Source organism: Echiichthys vipera, assembly GCF_963691815.1.
Source record: "Echiichthys vipera genome assembly, chromosome: 9".
In the NCBI taxonomy this organism is placed as follows: Eukaryota; Metazoa; Chordata; class Actinopteri; order Perciformes; family Trachinidae; genus Echiichthys; species Echiichthys vipera.
Genome location: NC_139834.1, coordinates 23143305 through 23164706, shown reverse-complemented (window position 1 = coordinate 23164706; position 21402 = coordinate 23143305). Strand labels below are relative to the sequence as shown.

Genomic DNA, 21402 nt, shown 5'->3' with positions numbered 1-21402 from the left:
TTGAGCTGCCGCTGCACCAATCGCCTCGCTGCCGTGCCGAACGCATCCGAAACCTCATGCTGCTTTTGAGACAGATACACTTCTGAAGAATCAGTGCTGCATGGACAGTTCTGCCTATTTTTCTGTTGATGACAGTCATTTACCTTTTTCATATGCAGTATTTTGTTTTGTTAGTGCTACATTTTAAACATCAGTATACCATTGTCAAATCAAGAGAGATAGATAGATAGATAGATAGATAGATAGATAGATAGATAGATAGATAGATAGATAGGTAGATAGATAGGTAGGCCTATCATGTTTTTAAATGCTGCATTTTTGGATTGAACCTTTTGAACTTTATTTTCCTAATAAAGATAAAATGTGGATTGTTTTCCTTTTGTATCATCTTTTCTTACTGATAATGATTGATAGTAATATTAAAAGGACAATAAAAGGCAATGAAGTGTTTCTCTTTTTATTTATGTGCCTCTCGTTCTTAATTTCCCTCATGTCGGTCTTTCAATTAATTTCACATTTCAGTTGGAATAGCTTTCAAAACCTGCCCATGGTGCAAAGTGGGAAACATTAAAGTAGATTAAAACAGAGAAAATATTCCTCTTTCTCATTTGCTCTCTTTTTTTTCTCTCTCGCTCTTTCACACACACTCACACACACACGCACACACACATACATTCAGAGCATGAGTCTCTGAAAGCTGAGCTGATAATAGAGGCATTCAGACGTACTGAATGGGGGGTGAATGGGAGGAGAAAAGGGGCTGTAAACTCGCTGTAATGTGCAGAGTTCAAGGCTGTTCTCAACCTTCCCCGACTCACGTGTGAGTTGGTGGAGCTCTGTGTGTGTGTGTGTGTGTGTGTGTGTGTGTGTGTGTGTGTGGTCGATCCTCATACATGCACACTGTTACACATGAACTATTTGTACTTGTGCGGCTTCTTGTTGATACAGATTAGGTCAGCTTTTCTCTCTCTCTCTGCTTTGGTAGTTGCTACTACTCATCTTCTTTGTCATGTAACTTCATACACACTTTTTACACATAAAGAAAAGTGCACGAGACACGTTAAACATGCACTCAGTATTGTGACAAGAGCAAAGTGAAACTTGACATTCTTTGACATTAATTTCAGATGGACAGCGTTGACCAATATGGCCTTCCTCACTACAGGCAGCCTTATCTTGCTGTTGCCCTGGACGTGGCACGGCTGGATGTCCTTGGGCAACGGCTAGAAAAGAAGCCCCTGTCATTTCTGGAGAGGGTGAAGGCTCAATGTTGGTAAGTCAAAAGATAGGTTTATTTTTTGGCCTTATTGTGTGTCAGTCTGTGCCATCAGCCAGTTTTTTGTGCTTACAAATGTGTAAAGCCCTTTAAACTGCAAACTCTGTGTGGGTGGGTGGGTGAATTTCTAGGTGTTCTGGTCCCAGGTTGAAGAACTTCCTGCTGGGCTTCTTTCCTGTCCTGTCATGGCTGCCTTGCTACTCCCTCAGAGAAAACGTCATCGGAGACCTGGTGTCTGGAGTCAGTGTTGGGATCATACAGCTGCCGCAGGGTGAGGATGCTGCAACAGATTTTAATCACATAAAGAGTTTGAAACAACTACAAATTTTACCTGCTTCAACTATAGCTTCAGGTTGGAAGGGTGCAAGATGTTGAGAATGCAATTATAACAGTAAGAAACTAGAAACTCCAGCTGCAAAGAGGGGGTGATACAATTAGCAAATCTCTGCGTTTACATCTTGCATTTCAAAAGTGAATGACTGCCACTAGTTAGTATTAACGTATCTAACTATGTTGTAGCCTATTTTGTATTTCTCTCCCCCTTCTTTTTCCACCTCCTTTATTTGGTAGTGCCTGTGAACCTAAGAGAATCTTTAATGAGTACAGACACCCTGAAACCCCCTAAAAATCCTGTTTTCAGCAATGCATGGCCACTACTCTGAAAAATGATCTCCACAGTGCTGGACTAATGGTCTGGCTACACCGCGTATCATTCTGGGATAGGGGGAAAAAACGCTCTGGCTTGTTTGAACCTTTTCAAACCAATCACAATCCTGAGTGGTGCTTAGCTCCCGATGCAGTGACGGTGTCAAGCTTTATCGTAGCACTACACATTCTACAAGCCAGACCGCGCTAAGAAATAAAGAGGCTTTAGTTTTTAATGATAATGGATTTTCTTTTGCTTTTAGTAAAACACATTAGCTGCTTTTTAAAGGCACACTTTTCATCTTCACCTCTCTTCTCCCTCTTCTTTCCCAGGAATGGCCAACGCCATGTTGGTGGGAGTTCCTCCAGTCTTTGGTCTCTACTCGTCTCTCTATCCTCTGATCATATACTTCATCTTCGGCACCTCCAGACACCTCTCCATTGGTGACTGTCAACCTTTAATGTTTTTTAGAAGGGCATTCATCTCTAGAAACTGGCCAACATATCTTCATAACTTAAAGACAGACTCGGCTGATTGCAAATGACTCCTAAAACGATATATACTATACGGACGTTTTATTTAACCTTGTGAAACAGTCACCGTTTTAAACATGTGGTTAACTTCAGCAACAAAACTACTTGGTTTGGTTTAGAAAATCATGATCATGGTGTGGCTTAAAATAAGTTATGGATGTAACTGCATCACAAAAATAACTCCAACTTGGACGTAATTACATCCCAGGCTTACTTCAAACTTTAACAAAATTGGTTATTTCAAAAAAGTCACCATTGTCTTTTGGTGTCACTCAGGACACGGACACCAGTGTTTGTTTTAACCAGCCTCCACTCTGGCCTTTCTCTCCACGTGAACTTTGGGGCTCTCATATACTGAGAGACCTTACTTGCTTGTTTGCTCCCGCAATAACTAGTACAGCCATAAGAAGTCACATCCTATCAACAAACATAAATATGGGTCGTTGTTTTGGTGAGGACGGTCTGACCTGGCTTGTGCAGTCTTCCACAGTCTTTCAGTGCCTTGCTCATGAGCACTAACTGAAACATGTTTGATTATGGCAGAAAATATCCTTAACATACTTAAGAAAAAACCAACCTGGTCATATTTTAGTTGCGTAAAAGTCTCACAGCAGTTTTACAATAATCTGAGCTTTTTTTCTTATACAGTTTAATCAAAGTTACAGTATAATTTATAACTCACAGTGTAAGTCAATGTGATAACCAAATACTCTTGAACGTTACGCCGTGTGTGTGTTTGTGTGTGTGTGTTTGTGTGTGTGTGTGTGTGTGTGTGTGTGTGTGTGTGTGTGTGTGTGTGTGTGTGTGTGTGTGTGTGTGTGTGTGTGTGTGTGTGTGTGTGTGTTTGTGTGTGTGTGAGTGACAGGTACTTTTGCTGTCCTGGCCATCATGATTGGATCTGTGACAGCCAACGTTGAGTTGCCAAGCAACAGTGTTGAAGAGAGTCAGACTGATGTGGTAGCGGCCAAAGCGAACGTGGCTGTACAACTCACCTTCCTCTGTGGCCTCATACAGGTACACACACACACACACACACACACACACACACACACACACACAGAGTAGACAATACATGGACAGTATGCACAGGCTCACACGCATCACTGTGCAGCTGATGTTCACCTCTGACCTTTGGCCCCATCATCTCATCTATTGTTGTGCATACACAACCTTCTGTTTTCTCTGCACTCATTTACATTACAGCTCAACTTGAGGTAAAATAGATTATCTGCCCCAGAGCTTTAAAATTGTTTAAAAAAAAAGAAAAGAAAGTATATTTGTCCTCTTTTGTTGTTTTGTTACATAAACACACGGGACAAAAAGAGGACACGGACCGCAGTGTCCTGGGTGAAAGTCCTGTGTTTGTTTGACCCATTCACCCCGACCTCCTCCTTAAGTGGACTCTCACACACTCTGAAAATGAGAACAGTCTGGAATCCACACTGTTGTAAATTTAAATCCTCTCTGTGATGGTGGGCAAAAACGTGGCCTTTGTACTCATGCGCTTCAAATCAATCCAGATGTTTTCTGTAGATAAAGTAGAGTTTGACAGCAGAACCCTTTTCAGTGATGGAAAACATAAATTGTCATGTTGTCTAAGTCTCACAGATTCAAAGAGGCAACAGCCTGCACAGAAGAGATATAAAGAGAAAAATGTACTAAAGCTGTGTGTATGCCTGTGTGTATGTCTGTGTATTCCCACAGCTCCTAATGTACCTGCTGCGCGGCGGTGGTGTGTGTCGCTGGCTGTCTGCTGCTGTAATCAGAGGCTACACCACAGCAGCAGGTCTACATGTGATCGTCCTGCAGCTGCCGCTGATGACTGGAATACCTGCCCAGAGACACACTGGACTGCTGGCTTCAGCTTGGGTCAGTAGAAACACTGAGTCAGCACGATTTAATCCCGCTGAAGTATCCTTGGGCAAAACTTTTAAGCCTAAGCTCCTGTTGTTATGTGACTGATCCCTGACCTCTGAAGTCCTCTCTTAGCTGCTCTCAGGGTTTTCTCATATGGGTTTAATTTATCAGTCTGCCTGTAAAGCTGAAACATGGTCCTGGCTGACGATTCTGTTATGATATTAGCTAAATAGATAGCAGTGCATTGCATTTGGTGGATCAAAAGACAAGAAGAAGCAGAGTTAGTCATTGTAGACCCTAGCAGTGCGATTTGAAAGGTAGTATGCAACATATTTGTGGAGATGGAGTATGAACTGGAGTTTTGGCTTCAGTGATCTCAATGGCTACAACCTGAACGTTCACAAGCTAAATGAACACTGCAGAGCTCAGGAGCTGACGCTAATGATGACGGACTGGAGGTGACACAGTCCAACTCCTGGGCTAGTTCTGGCAGACTCTTATTGTGTCTTCACACCTCACCACAACCTCTCTTAGAACCTGTAGAATTTAATTATCTTGGCACAGTGCTGTCTTAGCAATAAAAATGCCTTTAGGACTGCTGCAGGGACAGCCACTGTGAGTGAGCTTTGTTTTTTTTGGAAAATTCAAGCTTGGCCTCAGATGATGCACCTTGTCACCTCTACAAGGGCAGGATTGTGGTTTAGTTGCTTACCACCCTTTTGCAGGCGGTGTTTTTTTTCTTCCAGCTTCACTGGACCATAGCTTCCACTATATACTGGAGCAGTTTACTCCTGACAAAATCATGCTGTATTTTGTATAAGACACTATAGTTGAGGTTGAAATTGCTAGTTATCTGTTCTGTGTTTTGGTTTTTGACAAAGTGTATGTCCTTTTTCTCCAGACCTTAAAGGATGTTCTTCAGGGAGTGACCAGTGCTGTACCAGGAGAGCTGTCAGTCTCTGTGGTTTCCATGGTGATACTCATCGGAGGCAAGATGCTAAATGAGCACTTTAAGAACAAGCTGCCTGTCGCCATACCATGGGAACTTATACTGGTGAGGGATACACACACACACAGACACAGACACACAGACACACACACACACACACACACACACACACACACACACTCGGTAGACTCATGCCTATAAGACGCACCCAGATGGACAGATGCCACAGTGATGAACTAATGAATGACTCACTCACATATGAAAATCGTTTTTTCACCAAAAACACACAAATCCCCACATTTAATACATATCTGCACCTGGCCACTGATTAATAATCATTCTGTCTTCTGATGGTTTTTTGATTTTTTGTTATTTTTATATATATATAAGCCTATAAGTAAGTGAGAAATTCACTGTAAATTAGTTGTAACAACAACCCTAAAATGTAAATATATTTGTGCAAAAGTCACTACCAGTAGAGCCATATCCCTGTGGGTTCACATCATCATCCGTCGAGTTATGTTAAATTACAGTGTGCTACAGGAAAATGGCTTCAACCCACCTCTGGGATCTGAAAAAGACGGAGAGTATGTGATTATGATAAAGCGTGTGTTTGCTTCCACGTGCATGTATGCACAGACCGACTGATCTGACATTTAGATATAGAATACGGTATATTGTTGTTTTCCACATGGCACAGAAAATGTCACATCTATTGTTTGTCTTCCACAGATTGTCCTGGGCACCATCCTGTCAGTGCAGATGGATCTGGTTGGACAGCACACAGTCCAGGTGGTGGGACACATACCCAGTGGGTCAGTAGAACTGTGTCATTATTTGTTTTTCTGTCATTCAGTTTGCCTTTTTTTTGTTGTTTTACTTTTAAAAGACAGCACTGCTTTCTAATGAATATTCCCTTAAACTCCTTGGTCATTGAAATGAAAAACATATGTAATGCATATATACTGTTTATACAGTGGAGATCAAAATTAGAGAACAAAGTATATCTTCTTTAATTCTAATTGTCACCAGGGGCCAGATTAACACCAAAACTGGGAGGGATCTGAAAGTGTTCTCTAACTTTGCCCTATGCTTTTTTCACAAAATAAAGGTTTTTGCCTTTATTAAAGTTAATTATTAAAATGCCCTGGTTATTTAAAAAACATGCTAACATGCAGTGGTATAAAAAAATAACAATATTTCAGTCTAAATCAAGAATTAATACTTTGTTCTCTAATTTTGATCTCCACTGTATACATAGTGGCAATCCAGTATATTTGTTGTTTGTTGATATGACCCCTCCAATCTAATTCGAAGCTCTAGGTCTCTTTTCTATTTTATTTTATTTGAGGAATCAGTTAGGCTTTTCAGTTGATCCTTCCTCCTGCTCCATCTCCTCCTTCTGTTCTCTAGCCTCTCTTCCCCAGTCCTTCCCTCCCTGTCTCAGGCCAGAGAGCTGTTCATTCCAGCTCTGTCTGTGGCTCTGGTCGGCTTCAGTTTCCTCTCAGCCATGGGCTCAGTGTTCGCCCACAAACACGGCTACCGCGTGGACTCTAGTCAGGTACATTCATGGCAGTTGAAACTCTCACATAGGTCGGCCGAGAACGACAAAGAGCTATTGTTGTAGGGTCTGTATTTTAGAAAACTGCAAAAAAAAAAGTCTATATAACAGTATGTACAGATGCATATCAGTAGGAATAACCGACTCAGATTCTGTGTAGAGAAAGTGACAGAAACTGTTTAACGTTGACAGGGTTTTTTTGACACATGAACAAATATCTGCATCAGTTTTAAAATAAAGAAGTCATATTTATGCTTATGTTGAAATACACTACTGAGTCATAGGAGAAATGACAGTAAACTACTTAGAATAAGCTGACAGTGTTGATACTTTCATATATAAAACATCAGTGAATCACTTGAAAAGTTCACAGGACAGTACTACTCTACAGTTATAATACTGCAGCTAAATTGTCACTTTTTCACAATGTTGGTAGTGGATGGTGCTGCGATCTGATTGGTCAAAATGAGGTTAATTAAAGAAGAATATTTTGGCTGTAAATGCTATAGAGGCCTTGAACAGCAACAATGGCAGAACAACATTAACATTTACAGTTAATTAACAATTTAAAAGATATATCCTTTCACTAAACACTTATGTTGAATTAGTGCTTTAGGTAGCTAGCTTACTCATATCTTATAACAAAAAGCTACCGGTACATAATCTAAAGGGGATTAAACATGATCTGTGTTAATGTATTGCACACTGTCCGCTTGCACACAGAAATCTTTAATAATAATGCAACGCTTTGGTCTTTCCGATCTTCATCAGGTATGATGAGTGTAAATTACAATCTTTAAGTTATTTTAAAAAATGTCTTAAATGTTACTTAAGATATTTTAGTTTTATTATATTGTATTTCTCTGTATTTTTCTAGTTTCTTGATGGTTATTGTCTGACTTGTTGGGCGCCCAGCAGCTCACCTGGTAAAGCAGACGCTCCCATTTCCTGTCAACCTCCAGATGTACTTCAAATACAAATGCATAAAAGACATGCACAAAAAAGAGGCAGCACTTGACTTGTGTTTGCATATATAGGGAGATGGTTTGACGCTGCTCATTATACCTAATGAAGGTTTGAAAATAAAATATTTCTAGCTATAAGCAGACAGTGTGAGGGAGTGTTCCTTATTGTTTTCGAAACCCTGCTTCCTTCCGACGTCACCCGTTCAGGTGTGCAGAGATGTTCTTTTTTAAATAAACTTTAACTGATTACCAACGGAGATTAAAGTGATGTCTAGAGATTTCTGCTAATGAAGACATGCTTACTAAGCCTGAAAACATGCAGCACAGAAATAATTACAGTGTCAGGATCGTGATGATCCATTCCCAGCAGTAATTTCGACTGATTCGAATCCGCATGGTTTGAAGTGGGTTTGCCTTTTTCCCACTGAAGGCTCTTTGATGCACTTACTGCTACTGTAACTTCTGTTTGTAGCCTCACTCTGAAAACTGCTCTGACAGCTCGAGGTTTGTAACAAATCCTTCACATACTCCTCTGGCCTTAGGTTTAATGAGCAACAAACTCAACAGTACCATCATCTTAAATCTGTAAACTTAAACCCAACAGGCCAAACAGCTGGCCTGAGTAAACTCCAGCAGTATCCATGACATTGGCTGCAGCTTCAGTGCATACTTTGCCGGTTACTTCTATCTGTCTCTGCCCTCAGGACCTACTGGCTCTGGGTCTGTGTAACACCATAGGAGGAATGTTCCAGTGCTTCGCTGTCAGCTGCTCTTTCTCTCGCAGTATGGTCCAGGACAGCATCGGAGTCAAATCACAGGTATCGTATTCTATTCCAAAAGACAGAAAACCTAAAATCCACTTTTGTCTTTGTCTTTAATCCTTCTATGTAACTCACTAAATAACTCTTTTTAATGTTCTTTTTAATGCTTTACTTATTGTCCTTCTGTCGTGTTTTAATCTTCATGCCTTAGATGGCCGGTTTGGTATCAGCTCTGGTGATTCTAACCATCCTGCTGAAGATCGGTCACCTCTTTGAGCAGCTGCCGAAGGTAGAGTGCATATGAGATAACAAATATTGTTTATGTTTATTATATAGGTTGTTAAGCAAATGCACAAAACGTTCTCCAGCCCAGTATGACCTCCCATAAACCATCACAGAATGATGATAGAATAATATTAGCATATTAGTGAAGATGTTTTAAGAAAATGTCAAGTCATCCTCCATCTGGATGAGACTCACTGTCCGTCACACTGTGAGTCACTCGTCTTAGTTCAGTGATGCCTTGCTGTGTGTTCCAGGCAGTGTTGGCAGTGATCATCGTGGTGAACCTGCAAGGGATGCTGGCTCAGTTCAAAGATGTGTGTGTTCTCTGGAAGGCGGACAGATTAGACCTGGTGTGCTACACACACACACACACACACATACACACACACACACACACACACACACCATACTATAGAACCATGGTTACAAACCGTACTGATTGCCCTCTGATCCTTCTCTTTCCTCCCTCCTCTCCTCCAGTTGGTGTGGGTAGCCTCTCTGTTTTCCACGCTGGTCTTTAACTTGGACCTGGGTCTGGCTGTGGCTGTCGTCTTCTCTCTGCTCACGCTCATCTACAGGACGCAACAGTCAGTAAATATCATTTTACAGACGCTGCTTGGGGCATTTTACATCAGTCAAACATCACTGTTTACTTATGATCAAACTTCACATTTAGTAAGAGATTATCTAGGGTAACATAGGGGGATTGGTATCATTACCAGCCACAATAGCTACACTGGTATTGTTTTTACCTGTGAGTCTGTGTGTGTGTGTGTGTGTGTGTGTGTGTGTGTGTGTGTGTGTGTGTGTGTGTGTGTGTGTGTGTGTGTGTTAGTGTGTGCGTGTGTGTGTGTGCGTGTGTGCGTGTGTGTGTGTGAGAATGTGTGTGAGTGTGTGTGTTTGTGTGTGTGCGTGCGTGGGCGTGTGCGTGTGCATGTGTGTGTGTGTGTGTGTGTGTGTGTGTGTGTGTGATCCTGGGAAGATGTGGTCCGGCGGGAACAAACACAGAGGTTGCACTTGAGCTAAAAATGAAGGCCGATTGTTAAAGGGTTATTGTGTACATTTGTCTTGTCTTCGTTAATTCATTCATTCATTCATTCATTCATTTTCTTTTCATCATATTTTCACACAAAGTAAACGTTTTGTCGCCCTTTCCCTCCTCTCACTTGTCTCCCCGGCAGACGTACACTCTCATTAATAATACCCTGTCTTTGTATTTCATCTTGTCGTCATCTTCCAGCTCCTCCACTGTTGTTTTGGGTCGTATTCCTGGTACAGACTGTTATAGAGATGTGGGACGCTACGCTGAGGTAAGCTTATTCTGTCTCACAAGTGTCTCAAGAATACATTTTCAAAAAACTTCTTCGATTAAAGTTTGGTGTTGTTGAGGGTAAGTTGAGTAAAGTTTAGCCCTAAGGTAATTAGAAAATTTCATGAAACATAAAAGCACAATCCACTCAAACAACACTTGTTTACCCTGTGTTCTCATAATACTTCTTTCTGCATGTCTTGTGCCATTCCTGTTGTGTGTTTTCGTTTGGGTGAGGAATATAATGTTAGAGTTGTAAACATTCAGAATATGGATGACGATAATCGCCTGGCAGCAGCTACGGTATTTGTATCCATGAGTCAGTATCAGTAATACTCAGAGCTCAATACGTTTTATCAGAACTGTCCTGGTTTTCAACAAAACTGTATTGGTAGTTTCTGTTCTTCTCCACCATCATCAACACATCTTCAGTCTTTTTCTCACAATCAGTTTTCTAAAGCTATATGGAGCAGTGTTGCCTCAACAGGGTACATTATATGTCATATCCATAGAGAAATGGATGACAAGGGGATGTTTATATTTTGTATATATTAATTTTTATCTTGGATTACACACAAAAAACACTCACAACAAGTTCATTGTGGTGAATTTCCATTGTCGGGATTATCGTGAATATCCTCACGAGTGACTTGACCGACCAATCTGCAGTTTACTGCAGTTTTTCCTCTAACCGTAACGTTCATCTGGCCACAGGTCACAAGTAACAATTCAGATCAAGTAGTGAAAGCGAAAGTGTTTGTTGAATGTTCAATTAACATCACTGAGTATTTATCAACCAACCAGTAATAGCTGCAAGTCCATTCTGCTGTGATTTAATGACATTTATAACAAGGAGGGCCTTATAAATTATGATGACCTCATTTAAGATTGTTCGTTTTCCACTAAAAAAAAGATGTGTCCTATCTGTGATGTAATAAAAAATATGTGTTACGAAATGTGATTCCAGTGTGTTTTAGTGCCATTTTAAGAGTTGTAAGTATATAATATATTATTAGTTTATATATTTGGCCAGGATAACCCATGCCACCATGTTTGACAAAGAAAAGCAGGAAAAATATCCTCTTGGATACCTCTATGGTAGAAAACCCATGATAAAATATCCTATACAGTGGCACCCTGTGCAAGAAAACGTGACAACCAGTGATGCAGTGCCCTGTGGCCACCAAAGGTTTTTTTTTCTGTCTGAGTTCAGCTTTTTTAGCTAATGCTTTGTGATGGGAGTGCCTCCCATATACGCTCAGCTATGAACACCAGCAGTCTAATCTTGTCTTGAGCATCTAATCTGGGCTGAGAGCTTAATCAAGAACAAGGGCCGACATGTTTACTTCTGCGGATATGCCGCATCATAGAAACCAGATCGGACCAAAGCGTCTCAGCTGAAAAGATGCTGCACCTCCAAAGTGCTATCAAACACTCCCAGCTGGGCTTTTTCAGAGGAGCATCTGTCGTTTTCAGATGGGGAAAAAACACTTTGGTTGACACAGGGCCATAGGCACAGGTGCCCCACTGCATGCAGCTGGTGCCCTTTTTTTCTTTTTCACTCCTGCCCCTCAAACAGCCATTGGAACTGTCCACTGATCCGCTGGTACTGATAAACCATTATTAAATTCTTCCATAATAACATATTAGTATGAAAATAATAGGACAGTTAGGGGCAGACACTAAAGAAAAGTAATGCAACAAAAGATCAAAATGCGTCTGACTTTCTTATTTAACAACGTGATGTTTCACTGTGTGAATGTAATAATGTAATTGTCCATAATTGAGCAGCAGGCCATTTTACACCTTCAGTATGCCAGCGCTCGACTCCTAATGAGGCTTTACCGATAGAAAGATGAATCGCACTGACCTTACGTGACCTGATGATCTTAGCTGAGTGCAGGCTGTGGACCAGCATATCTATAATTCGATCAGTGTGAAACATGGTCAATAATGAATTCTCCACAGCTTGTCTTCTCTCTGCACGGGCAACACACCCCTCTTTCACCTGGATCACGGCATCTGCATTGCACATACACATCATCACAGCAAGCATTTGATGGCAAGCATTTGATGGGTACATGTGACGTTTATGCAAGTATTTATGTAGCAGGCCATTATATTATAGTGTCCTCAACATGTAAACTGACCAAATAACAACCAAATTCTTCAGTGAACCTCACTTAACAGTACCTCTGTCACGCAGCGAAAACACACCAAAAAATACATCCCTGGGCCCTGGCTGAAAAACCCACCATCTGTCACACATCAAAACACCAAACTGCTCTGAGCATCAGTGAATTCCTGTCAACATCTCGTTTCCTGGTCCCTCCACTTCATTCTCTTCTGAATCTGTTACACGGCTGGTTGCTGCACCACTCTACTCTGTGTTCTCTATCAAGTATCTACCATGCATTAGTGATGGTGTGTGCGGTGTCTTTCTTTGTAGAAGTTCCTGAATTAATTCTCCATATATTCTTTCTTTTTTTACTGTCTTTGTTCCCACACTGTAGAGCCAGATATGAAACAGAGGGTATGTCGTGTCTCTGACATATGGTTCACTGTATATTCTAACAACTACAAACTTTTTTTTTTGTTGCCAAATAGCATATACATACAGTAAATTCACCAGACTGTTGCCTCTGTCCAGGGTGTAACTATTGTGCTAAGTTATAAATAGTTGATTACACAAAGTTAAATGCAAAAACGGCTTGTGTCTTTGTTGTCTCTGTGTTTGTTTGTTTTCTGTTGTTTTTTTTTGCAGGCAAAGCAAATCCCCGGGGTGACTATACTCTCCTATTCCAGTCCCATTTACTTTGCCAACTCTGAACTGGTCTTCACACAGATCAGACAGGTGCCAGCACACAAACTAACACATAGTGTGGAATGAATATAACTGAGGCAGATGGAGAGAAAGAACAGAGGAGCATTAGCATCAGTAAAATAAGAGCTGATTTTGAGAGAGAGAGTTCAGGATTGAGAGACATGGTTATTATTGTAATTAAGAGAACGAATGAATCCAGATGATCATCAGTCCCGCACTTCATCATCTCCACATGAAGGGCTCATTCCTTACACATGAAGTCTCGTCTGGCTTACCAGATGTACAGTGCTGGGACAAAGCCGTGTATTTTGCAAGGCCACCGTCCACTCAGCTCCAGCCAAGGCAGTTGTGATTGACCAGGGTTAAAGAAATACAAACTAGCCATGGAATTCTTTGCTATGTATGAAGCCCATTAATATGTGAGCATTATTTCACGAGCTTCAGTCCCAGCACCTGCGCTAGGCAATAGACGAGGTGTGTGTATGCAGCTGAAGTGTGTGTGTGTGTGGGTGTCTTTGCACTTTGATCCCTCTAGTTAGAATAGAAAAACTGCACAAACATGTTTGAAGAAATTCTCCAATATACTATGAGTTTCAGAAACATGTTCTAAACTAATTTTCCATGTCTTACTTTTCCTCACCACATCCAGGCAGTGAGTCATGGTCAGAAGGAGAACTCAGCTGGAGTCCACACCTCTACCTGTTCCTTCTCCTCCCCAGCAGCCCAGACATCGACACACACTCATTGCTTGGTTCTGGATCTCAGCTCAGTCGCCTTCATGGACTCTGTGGCCATGCCGGCACTTTGCGAGGTGAGGAAACCTAACTGGCTGGAGTTCATTTTGGCCTAACGTCAAAACTATCAAATAAATTATTGATTTTTATTCTTTATATTGCTGCTTGGCACTCGTTAGTGTTGTGATTCTGCACTAAACTGTGTGCGCAGATTGTCTGCCAATCAAACAGTGCAGGGGGTGCACCTGTACTTTACCTTGACTTTCTGCAGGTGGTGCTCTTTTCTTTGTCTGAAGCGTTTGTCACTTCTCACACTAGCTGCTAGAAATAACGCATGCATAATCTCTAATGCAGCAGTTTATTATTGCTAAGACCCACAGTACTGTGGAAGCATACAATACTGCATGTTTAGGGTTTATGGCCCGTTATAGGACGAAAACTAATGATGTAAGATTTGACACTACAAAAGTTTATTGCTTTGTATGCTGCATGAAATGTGCGGATGCTGAAGATTTAAAGTTCTATATGAAACCTGTACATATTCTTTGGAAATGTAAACAAATAATCTGCCAAGTATACAGTAAATGCCTCAAAAGTAATTTTGCAGTTTAATTCAATCTGTTAAGATGGGAACATCAGCGTAGGTAGATTTGAATGGATATCAATCTTCCTCTGCCAGCTCTAAACCTGCCAGTTCTTCCTTTTTTCCTTTTTTCAATCCAAGACTATGACAAGAAATTATTATTTAATGGACTTCATGTACAGTAATTACATGTGGAGATAATGAGACACACCCTCTTGGTCGCATACACACCTCACAGCGTTTGACTCATAGATGAATTACCGGTCGAACTGATATGACTTTTTTATCTTGTCCTCCTCCTTGACCTCAATGATAAAAGAAGAAGAACATTCATTCATCAGCCTCAGAGAGTCGACACGTGCTTCAATATGACTACTTGTGTAAAGACGTGTGTAGAGAAAAGATTTTGATGCTGCTTTGTGTGCGTGTGTGTGTGTGTGTGTGTGTGTGTGTGTGTGTGTGTGTGTGTGTGTGTGTGTGTGTGTGTGTGTGTGTGTGTGTGTGTGTGTGTGTGTGTGTGTGTGTGTGTGTGTGTGTGTGTGTGTGTGTGCGTGTGTGTGTGTGTGTGTGTGTGTGTGTGTGCGGGTCTGTCATTCACCAGGTTGTAGAAGACTTAAAGATCCAGGGTGTCAGTGTGTACCTGGCAGCGTGCCCAGGTCAGCTTCATGTTTCATCCTCACTTATCTCATCTCACTCACCCATGCACACAATGTTTAGCGTTGTTTCTGTTTTCATAGGTCAGTTTCCCACGACCCCTCCCATATTGTAGCTCTGTTGGAAACGGTATCTACAGTAACTGGATTTTTTTTTTTAACTTATAACCATCACACCAAGACATACGATCAGACAAGTTGAATCCCCAAGCGGCCTTTTCAGTAGTTCGCGGCATTGTAGAATTGTTTACTGTGCGGTGTGTATGACATTACTACGTGAAACTTAAATTAAAACATAATCTGCGCTCTCTTCATGTCAACAGAGAGAGTTTTATCTCAGCTCCAGACGGGTTGTATAGCAGACAGCCTACCTAGCTCCTGTCTCTTCCCATCGGTCCATCATGCTGTCCAGCACTGCCTCAGCACCCTGTTCAGGCCTCTGGAGGTACACATTTTAGACTTTCATTTTTTTTAATTTAGCAATTGAGATGTACAGAGTTGGTCTGTGAGGCCTAATTAAAGGGGAACTCCACTGATTTTGCTCATCAAAGGCTGTTTACAGGTGTTAGGGAGTACTTAAGGTGTATGAAGCCCCTTGTGGCTCCAGACAGAGCTGCCTGAAGTCCTGAAATGGCCCGAAAATGGTGTGTTGTTAAAAAAATGTAGCTTACCAAAACCTCTGTAGCCCGCTTCTCGGCTTGAGGCTATTAGCTGCTACTAGCATAACACATCCAAATCTCTGACCAAACTTGCAGTGGTCAATGGATGTAGCCACCAGCTTGTCAAGGAAGAATAATCTGGATATTTCTGGATCTTCTGCATTTATTTTGAGCCTGCTTTTAGTGTTAAGAGTGTTACGAGTACCATGCAAAATCATTGAACTACCCCTTTAATGATTTTTACATGACATTATATATGAAGTGTACAAACACATTTCGAGATATATTAATGTTTGGCTGTTTTTTATATCTTTTCTCAGGAAATCAATCCACATGCAAGTGGATGTTGACCTACTGCTTTTGAATGTAAGTTACAGGGAAGTTATCTCACTGTAACAAGAAGAGCGAAAGAAAATATCCTGGGGGTAATAGATACGCCTTTAGATGTCAGACAGAACAATCCACTTTATTTTATTTTGAAAGAAAGCCTTTAACATCTTTTACAATATGTACATTTTCCTCTTGCACATTTCTAGACAATAAATGTAACTGTTCCCAAATTTGCACCATTATTGGCCTCTCTGTCACAATGTATCTGAGGTTAGATAGACTGCCCAGCTGCCAGTAAAACTCTGTTAGCAGATGATGGTTTCAGGCCCAACATTGCACCTGCTGCCTAATTTGCAGATGTTCCGTAACTTCCTTGTAAGCAGCAGCTCAATTTGGTTCATGAAGTGTGAAGGAAGAAGTTGCTAATGTTAGCTTTTGGAGAAAATGAGTGAGAGATGCTCTGGTTTAGGAGGCAAGTGCCTTCTCCATCAGGCCACTGGGGCTTTGGCGATGAAAATCATAGAAAGACAATGTCGACAATAGAGAGAGAGAGAAATATGAGGAGCCATGGATCTGTGAGCACTGAAATCGCAGGATAATAATACACATATTTCCAAATTAATTCATCAGCCGGTACAGTACTGCTGTTTAATCTGTGTTGTGTAATAAGTGACAGGAGTGGCAGCTTGCTTTGTTTTATGCAAACAACACACACACACCCATTACCACACCCATACACACCCACACCCACACGAATACCAAAGATGGGAGTTGATTTGGCATCATAGTGTCTGTTCTGTTCTGTGCTTAACTGTGTGTGTGACAAGTGACAATAACAGGTTTTACAGTAGGTGACAAAGACAGAGTGAGTGACAGAAAAGGTCTGTACCTTGTTTTATTTCTAATTATATGTTTGTTATCAGAATCTAACAAAAGTAGTCTACAGTTTGCATGCAGACAAATCAAAATAGTAGTGACTATCTATGAACTATTCTTCTAGGCTACACTTGGTTTCATCAAGGGCTTTCGACAGTAGGCATACACCAGTAACACTCAAGCCACGTGTTCACACTTTTTCTCTTACAATTAAAATCCATGTTACAGTTTTTCCCAATCATAATCCATGAAACTATAGCTCAATTTCTCAAAACTGCGTCCTTCTCAAAACAATTTTGTCATTAGGATTGATATGATCGTTGTATAACAGCACAGAAGACAAAGCACATTTGTCTGTCCAATGAGCTGAACACACAACCAGCTTCCCAGAGTCAGACTGTAAACTTATGTAGATACTGCAACAGTGTTAGAGTTCTGAGAATACACACAAATGTTACCTCTTTTGGAAAATCTCACAGTAATTGCACTGATAATTAAAATGAGAGATACTACAGTAAGAAAATGTTTAGACTGTCTTTCTGTGGATATGTTGAGGACATCAGTGCACAAATTCAAAAAAGTGACCAAGAAAATATGTATTTCTTACTGTAATACAGTGAAAATGTTCATCTGACTGAACTAACTTCATTAAATAAATGTGTTCTTCATAGTTTCTCCATGTTGCCCCATTTTCCCTCAACACAGCAAAATTCATTCTTGCAGCAATGTGATTTAGAATTTCTATTTGAACACAATTTTAGTGTTCAGAGTTGCGAGTAGCGAAGGCTTGTTGTTTACACATTAGCTTAAAGTTTTCAGAATTCTGTTCATAGTTCTGGTTGCTGGTCCCTGAAAGTTCATGCTGTGCAGCCAAGCTTTATTTAAACTCACAAGACTTTATTTTAAATTTGAGATTATATATCAAAGTTTCCATAGGTCACTTAATAATTTAGATAGCTATCAGCCATATTTAGTCAACTAGCACGAACAAACATTAGTTGGCAGTAGCTTAGCTGTTGCTGCCCTTGCTGCATGTCATCCTCTCTCTTCCCCTTTCCTGTGTATCTTAAACTGAACCTATGATAAAGGCAAAAAACCCTACAAATAATCTTTTAAAAAAACTGCTAATCTGGCTGATGAGAGAGAAGTTATCAGGACCAACTCTTTCAGGCATGTCTTCCCAATTAAGTAGATTAGCATGGTGAGTTGGCCACGTATTTAAAGTAAGCTGGTTAAGGTTAGCATTAATAGGCTTTTGTTGCAATAGAGTTGGATTGTGTGTTATTTTACTGTATGGCAAAGTAAAACCAGCCTGGATATAGCATTTAATTTGAAGTGAAGTAGCGTGAATAAGTGTTTCGTGTGCTGATGCAGGTCAGCACACGAACAGCATTAGCCTACCTCTGCTCTGTCACAGAGCAACATCATTTTTCTTCAGGAAAAGGTAGAATTTCTTCTCCTCTTTGGCTGGTGCTGGTCAACCTACAGACACCCGATAGTCTGCAAGGTGCAGTGTATCCAGAGTATTAAGATCCATTTGTAGCACAACTAGCAACAACTTTTGCCTGTCCGTCTACAAAGGTAACATTAGTGTATGAAAGCACTCATACACACAGATAACAAGTAAAACGCTGCTGTAACGACTTGGCGGCCCACATTGAGTTTTGTAATAATGTGTATTATTATTATTATTATTAATGTGTATGGTTAATCTTTACACCCCCACAAAGCAACGCAAAAATCAATGCCTTTTGATAAAGCTTTAAAACCCACTGTGTCTTTAAGCTAGCATATTGTTTGTTTTACCCAGTTAACCAGTATCTGTTCTTCCAGTAATAAAGCAGGCCCTCCCATTCACTGGCGAGGGCCTCTGTAATCATAAATGAACAAGAACCCTGACTGAGCTGAAATACCTAACTGATCTAATCACACAAAGATACAAATTAGTTATCGAAGACTGTCTAGTGTAAAGTGAATATATTATGATATGTTATATAATTCTGTCTGTATCAATGTGAACTCTCATTTGTTTAGTTTCCTGTGTATGTAAACCACTCGGATCTGCCAAGCTCACGTCTCATTTGCTCTGGCAGGTTCTTCTGGCCCCTCTCTCATTCAGACTGATTTCCAGCAGCTTGAGATCTGACAGTCCAGTCTCAACTGTTTGTCTCATGGGGGCGGGTTTAAGACAATGACTGACTATGGCAAGCAACTGTAACATTTGATATCTAGACTGGATATGTATTGCAGATATCCACAATGACATTCTTCCTATCTACACTTGTCATTCAGATATACAAAATGTCATTCTTACTAGTGACGTCCCTTCTGCCATTCATGTGTATTGGGCTTATCTAGAGTTTAAGATATCCACAGTTACATTTTAGATATCTAGAATGAACATGGATATCTGTAATGTTATTCCTACTAGACAAAAACTCCTATTTCAGATATCTATAATAATTTATAATGTCATAATTTTAATTTCAGATATCCCAAATGAAAAAACATTCCAGATATCCATAATGTAATGTTACAATGTTAATTTGCCTGGTAAAATGTCGTTACGGATATGTACAACTGCAATTTTATTTGTAAGAATTACATTACAGATATCAAGAATGTTCATTCTAGATATCTAAAATTGAATTGTGTATATCCAGAATTGGAAGCCCAATACACATCAATGGCAATAGTAACATCATTTGTACCAGTAAGATGACGTAGATATCTGAAATGACAACTGTAGATAGGATTATTGTGTTCAGTTTTGACTAGGATAAATTATATTACGGATATCTAAAATGTAAATAAAAATCTGAGTGTGATTCGATTAAATGTTAAAAACACTTGCAGTAGACCGACAGCGTCATCGTCCAGTCTGCAGGTCCGTCCAACGCAGTTTACTAGGTTAACGAAACTCTGATCAAACTGTCAAACTAGGCAGTGCTGATAAATATGAATCAATATTCTTTTACTGCCTATTTTTCATCTCAAATGTTTTCAGTAACTTTAGTGTACTGTCTAACTGTAATTTACACTAGGCTATATATTAGTTACGACACCTCACATTGCATAACAATACTTTTCATTACAGTGTGGCTCCAAAATGACCTCCAATGGTAAACGACTCATTCATTTTACCTTAGCCTCTGTACGCAAATGCTCTTCAGAGAGAGACAGACCGCCGCAGTTGATGGGGTGGTGTCTGTGTGCATTTTATGTCTTTTAATATTCCCATAAATTAATGTTAACTAAAGGAGTACTCAGATCTTTTAAGTAAAAGTTTATATATAGTATCATTATGATTAATAATGCATGAATGCATCCATTAATTTAATGTTGCAGTTGTTAAAGGTGGAGCATTTTATCTACTTTATAGACAGCTGGGGAGTTTAATAATAATAATATTACATCACACCAGTTAGTTGGACCAGTCCCAGCCTGGTCAGATGCGTACATGAACTGATGAAGCCTCTTGGATGAGAGGTGAAACGTCTTCCTAGACAAACAACCAGTCCAGTTGTTTTTGACTGAAATTGCTTTGCGGATAACGATGACCTGGACGAATGAGAACATTCACAGGCTTATCACATTTGTTAGTTGATCATATTGTGTACCAATAATCAGAATCTGCAAAGTAACTAAAGCTCTCTCTTCCTGTCTGTTAAAAGGACGTTTTTCATCGCCACTGTTACTCATGGGGGGAACTGTTGGGTCTCTGTAAATCATAGTGTGGTCTAAACCTAACCCATATGGAAAATGTGCTTTATTATTTGACAGTACTTAAGTTAATTAACATTAATGTAAATGTACAGTCCACCATTGTTAACATAAATACATTTAATAACCTTTTTCCAACTAGTCAAGTCGGCAGTTGTGAAGTATTCTGTTTCTAACAACTACTGATATTTTTAACGTCACAATTCAAAATATATCTGGAAAGTAAACAACTGTTTATGTAAACATTTAAGTTTTTCAATAATCAAGTCATGTACTTTGAATGTAAATAAGGTGCCAGACTCCACTAAAAAAAGCTTATTTTGAGTTCAGGAGTCATTTTTAAAATCCTTTTGTTAGGTATTTTGGGTGCAAGGAGTTAAAAATAGTAACATAATTCAATAGTTTTCATATGTAAACAACATGATAAATCTATTGCGGTTCTGTGCCCAGCATCAGAGGTCAAGTAAGCGACCTGTTTTGTACAGGAACTACACTAGTAACTACAAAACCAGTGAACTAACTCACTCTGTAAATGATCAAACATGCACGGTCATCTCTAATTTCTATTTCTGTTACCACCTCTACACTACAAGTGCGCACAGTTTGAAACTTTGCCCCCTCCCTCCACAACAATGTCCAATTTCATATCTAGATTTATCTTCAAGGTCCCAAGACACAGCAGTGGAGCCACAACAGAGACTGTCTCACCCTCAGAAACAGCTGAGGGAGAGAGGAAAGATAAAAATATACATATATATATGTATTTACGGGAAGGTTTTTCTTCTTGTCTGTTTGGTCAAAGAACCATCTCTGTCCCGGATTCTTAAATACAACCTTACCTTCATCTGCTGGACCCAACAAAAAGCCATCACAACTTG

General features: G+C 40.1%; 1 protein-coding gene across 1 annotated transcript; it reads left to right on the top strand.

The window, feature by feature from the left end:
* Window positions 1–1127: 1127 nt before the first annotated feature.
* slc26a6.1 (solute carrier family 26 member 6, tandem duplicate 1) lies at window positions 1128–18947 on the top strand (the record flags this gene model as incomplete). The annotated part of the gene is made up of 18 exons (XM_083919293.1): window positions 1128–1273; window positions 1408–1547; window positions 2255–2365; window positions 3321–3469; window positions 4160–4324; window positions 5214–5366; window positions 5994–6076; window positions 6675–6822; window positions 8492–8605; window positions 8760–8837; window positions 9088–9183; window positions 9314–9420; window positions 10074–10143; window positions 12907–12996; window positions 13616–13777; window positions 14885–14939; window positions 15260–15381; window positions 18921–18947. 18 exons carry the CDS (start codon window positions 1128–1130, stop codon window positions 18945–18947), a joined length of 2016 nt encoding a protein of 671 aa, XP_083775419.1.
* Window positions 18948–21402: the final 2455 nt, after the last annotated feature.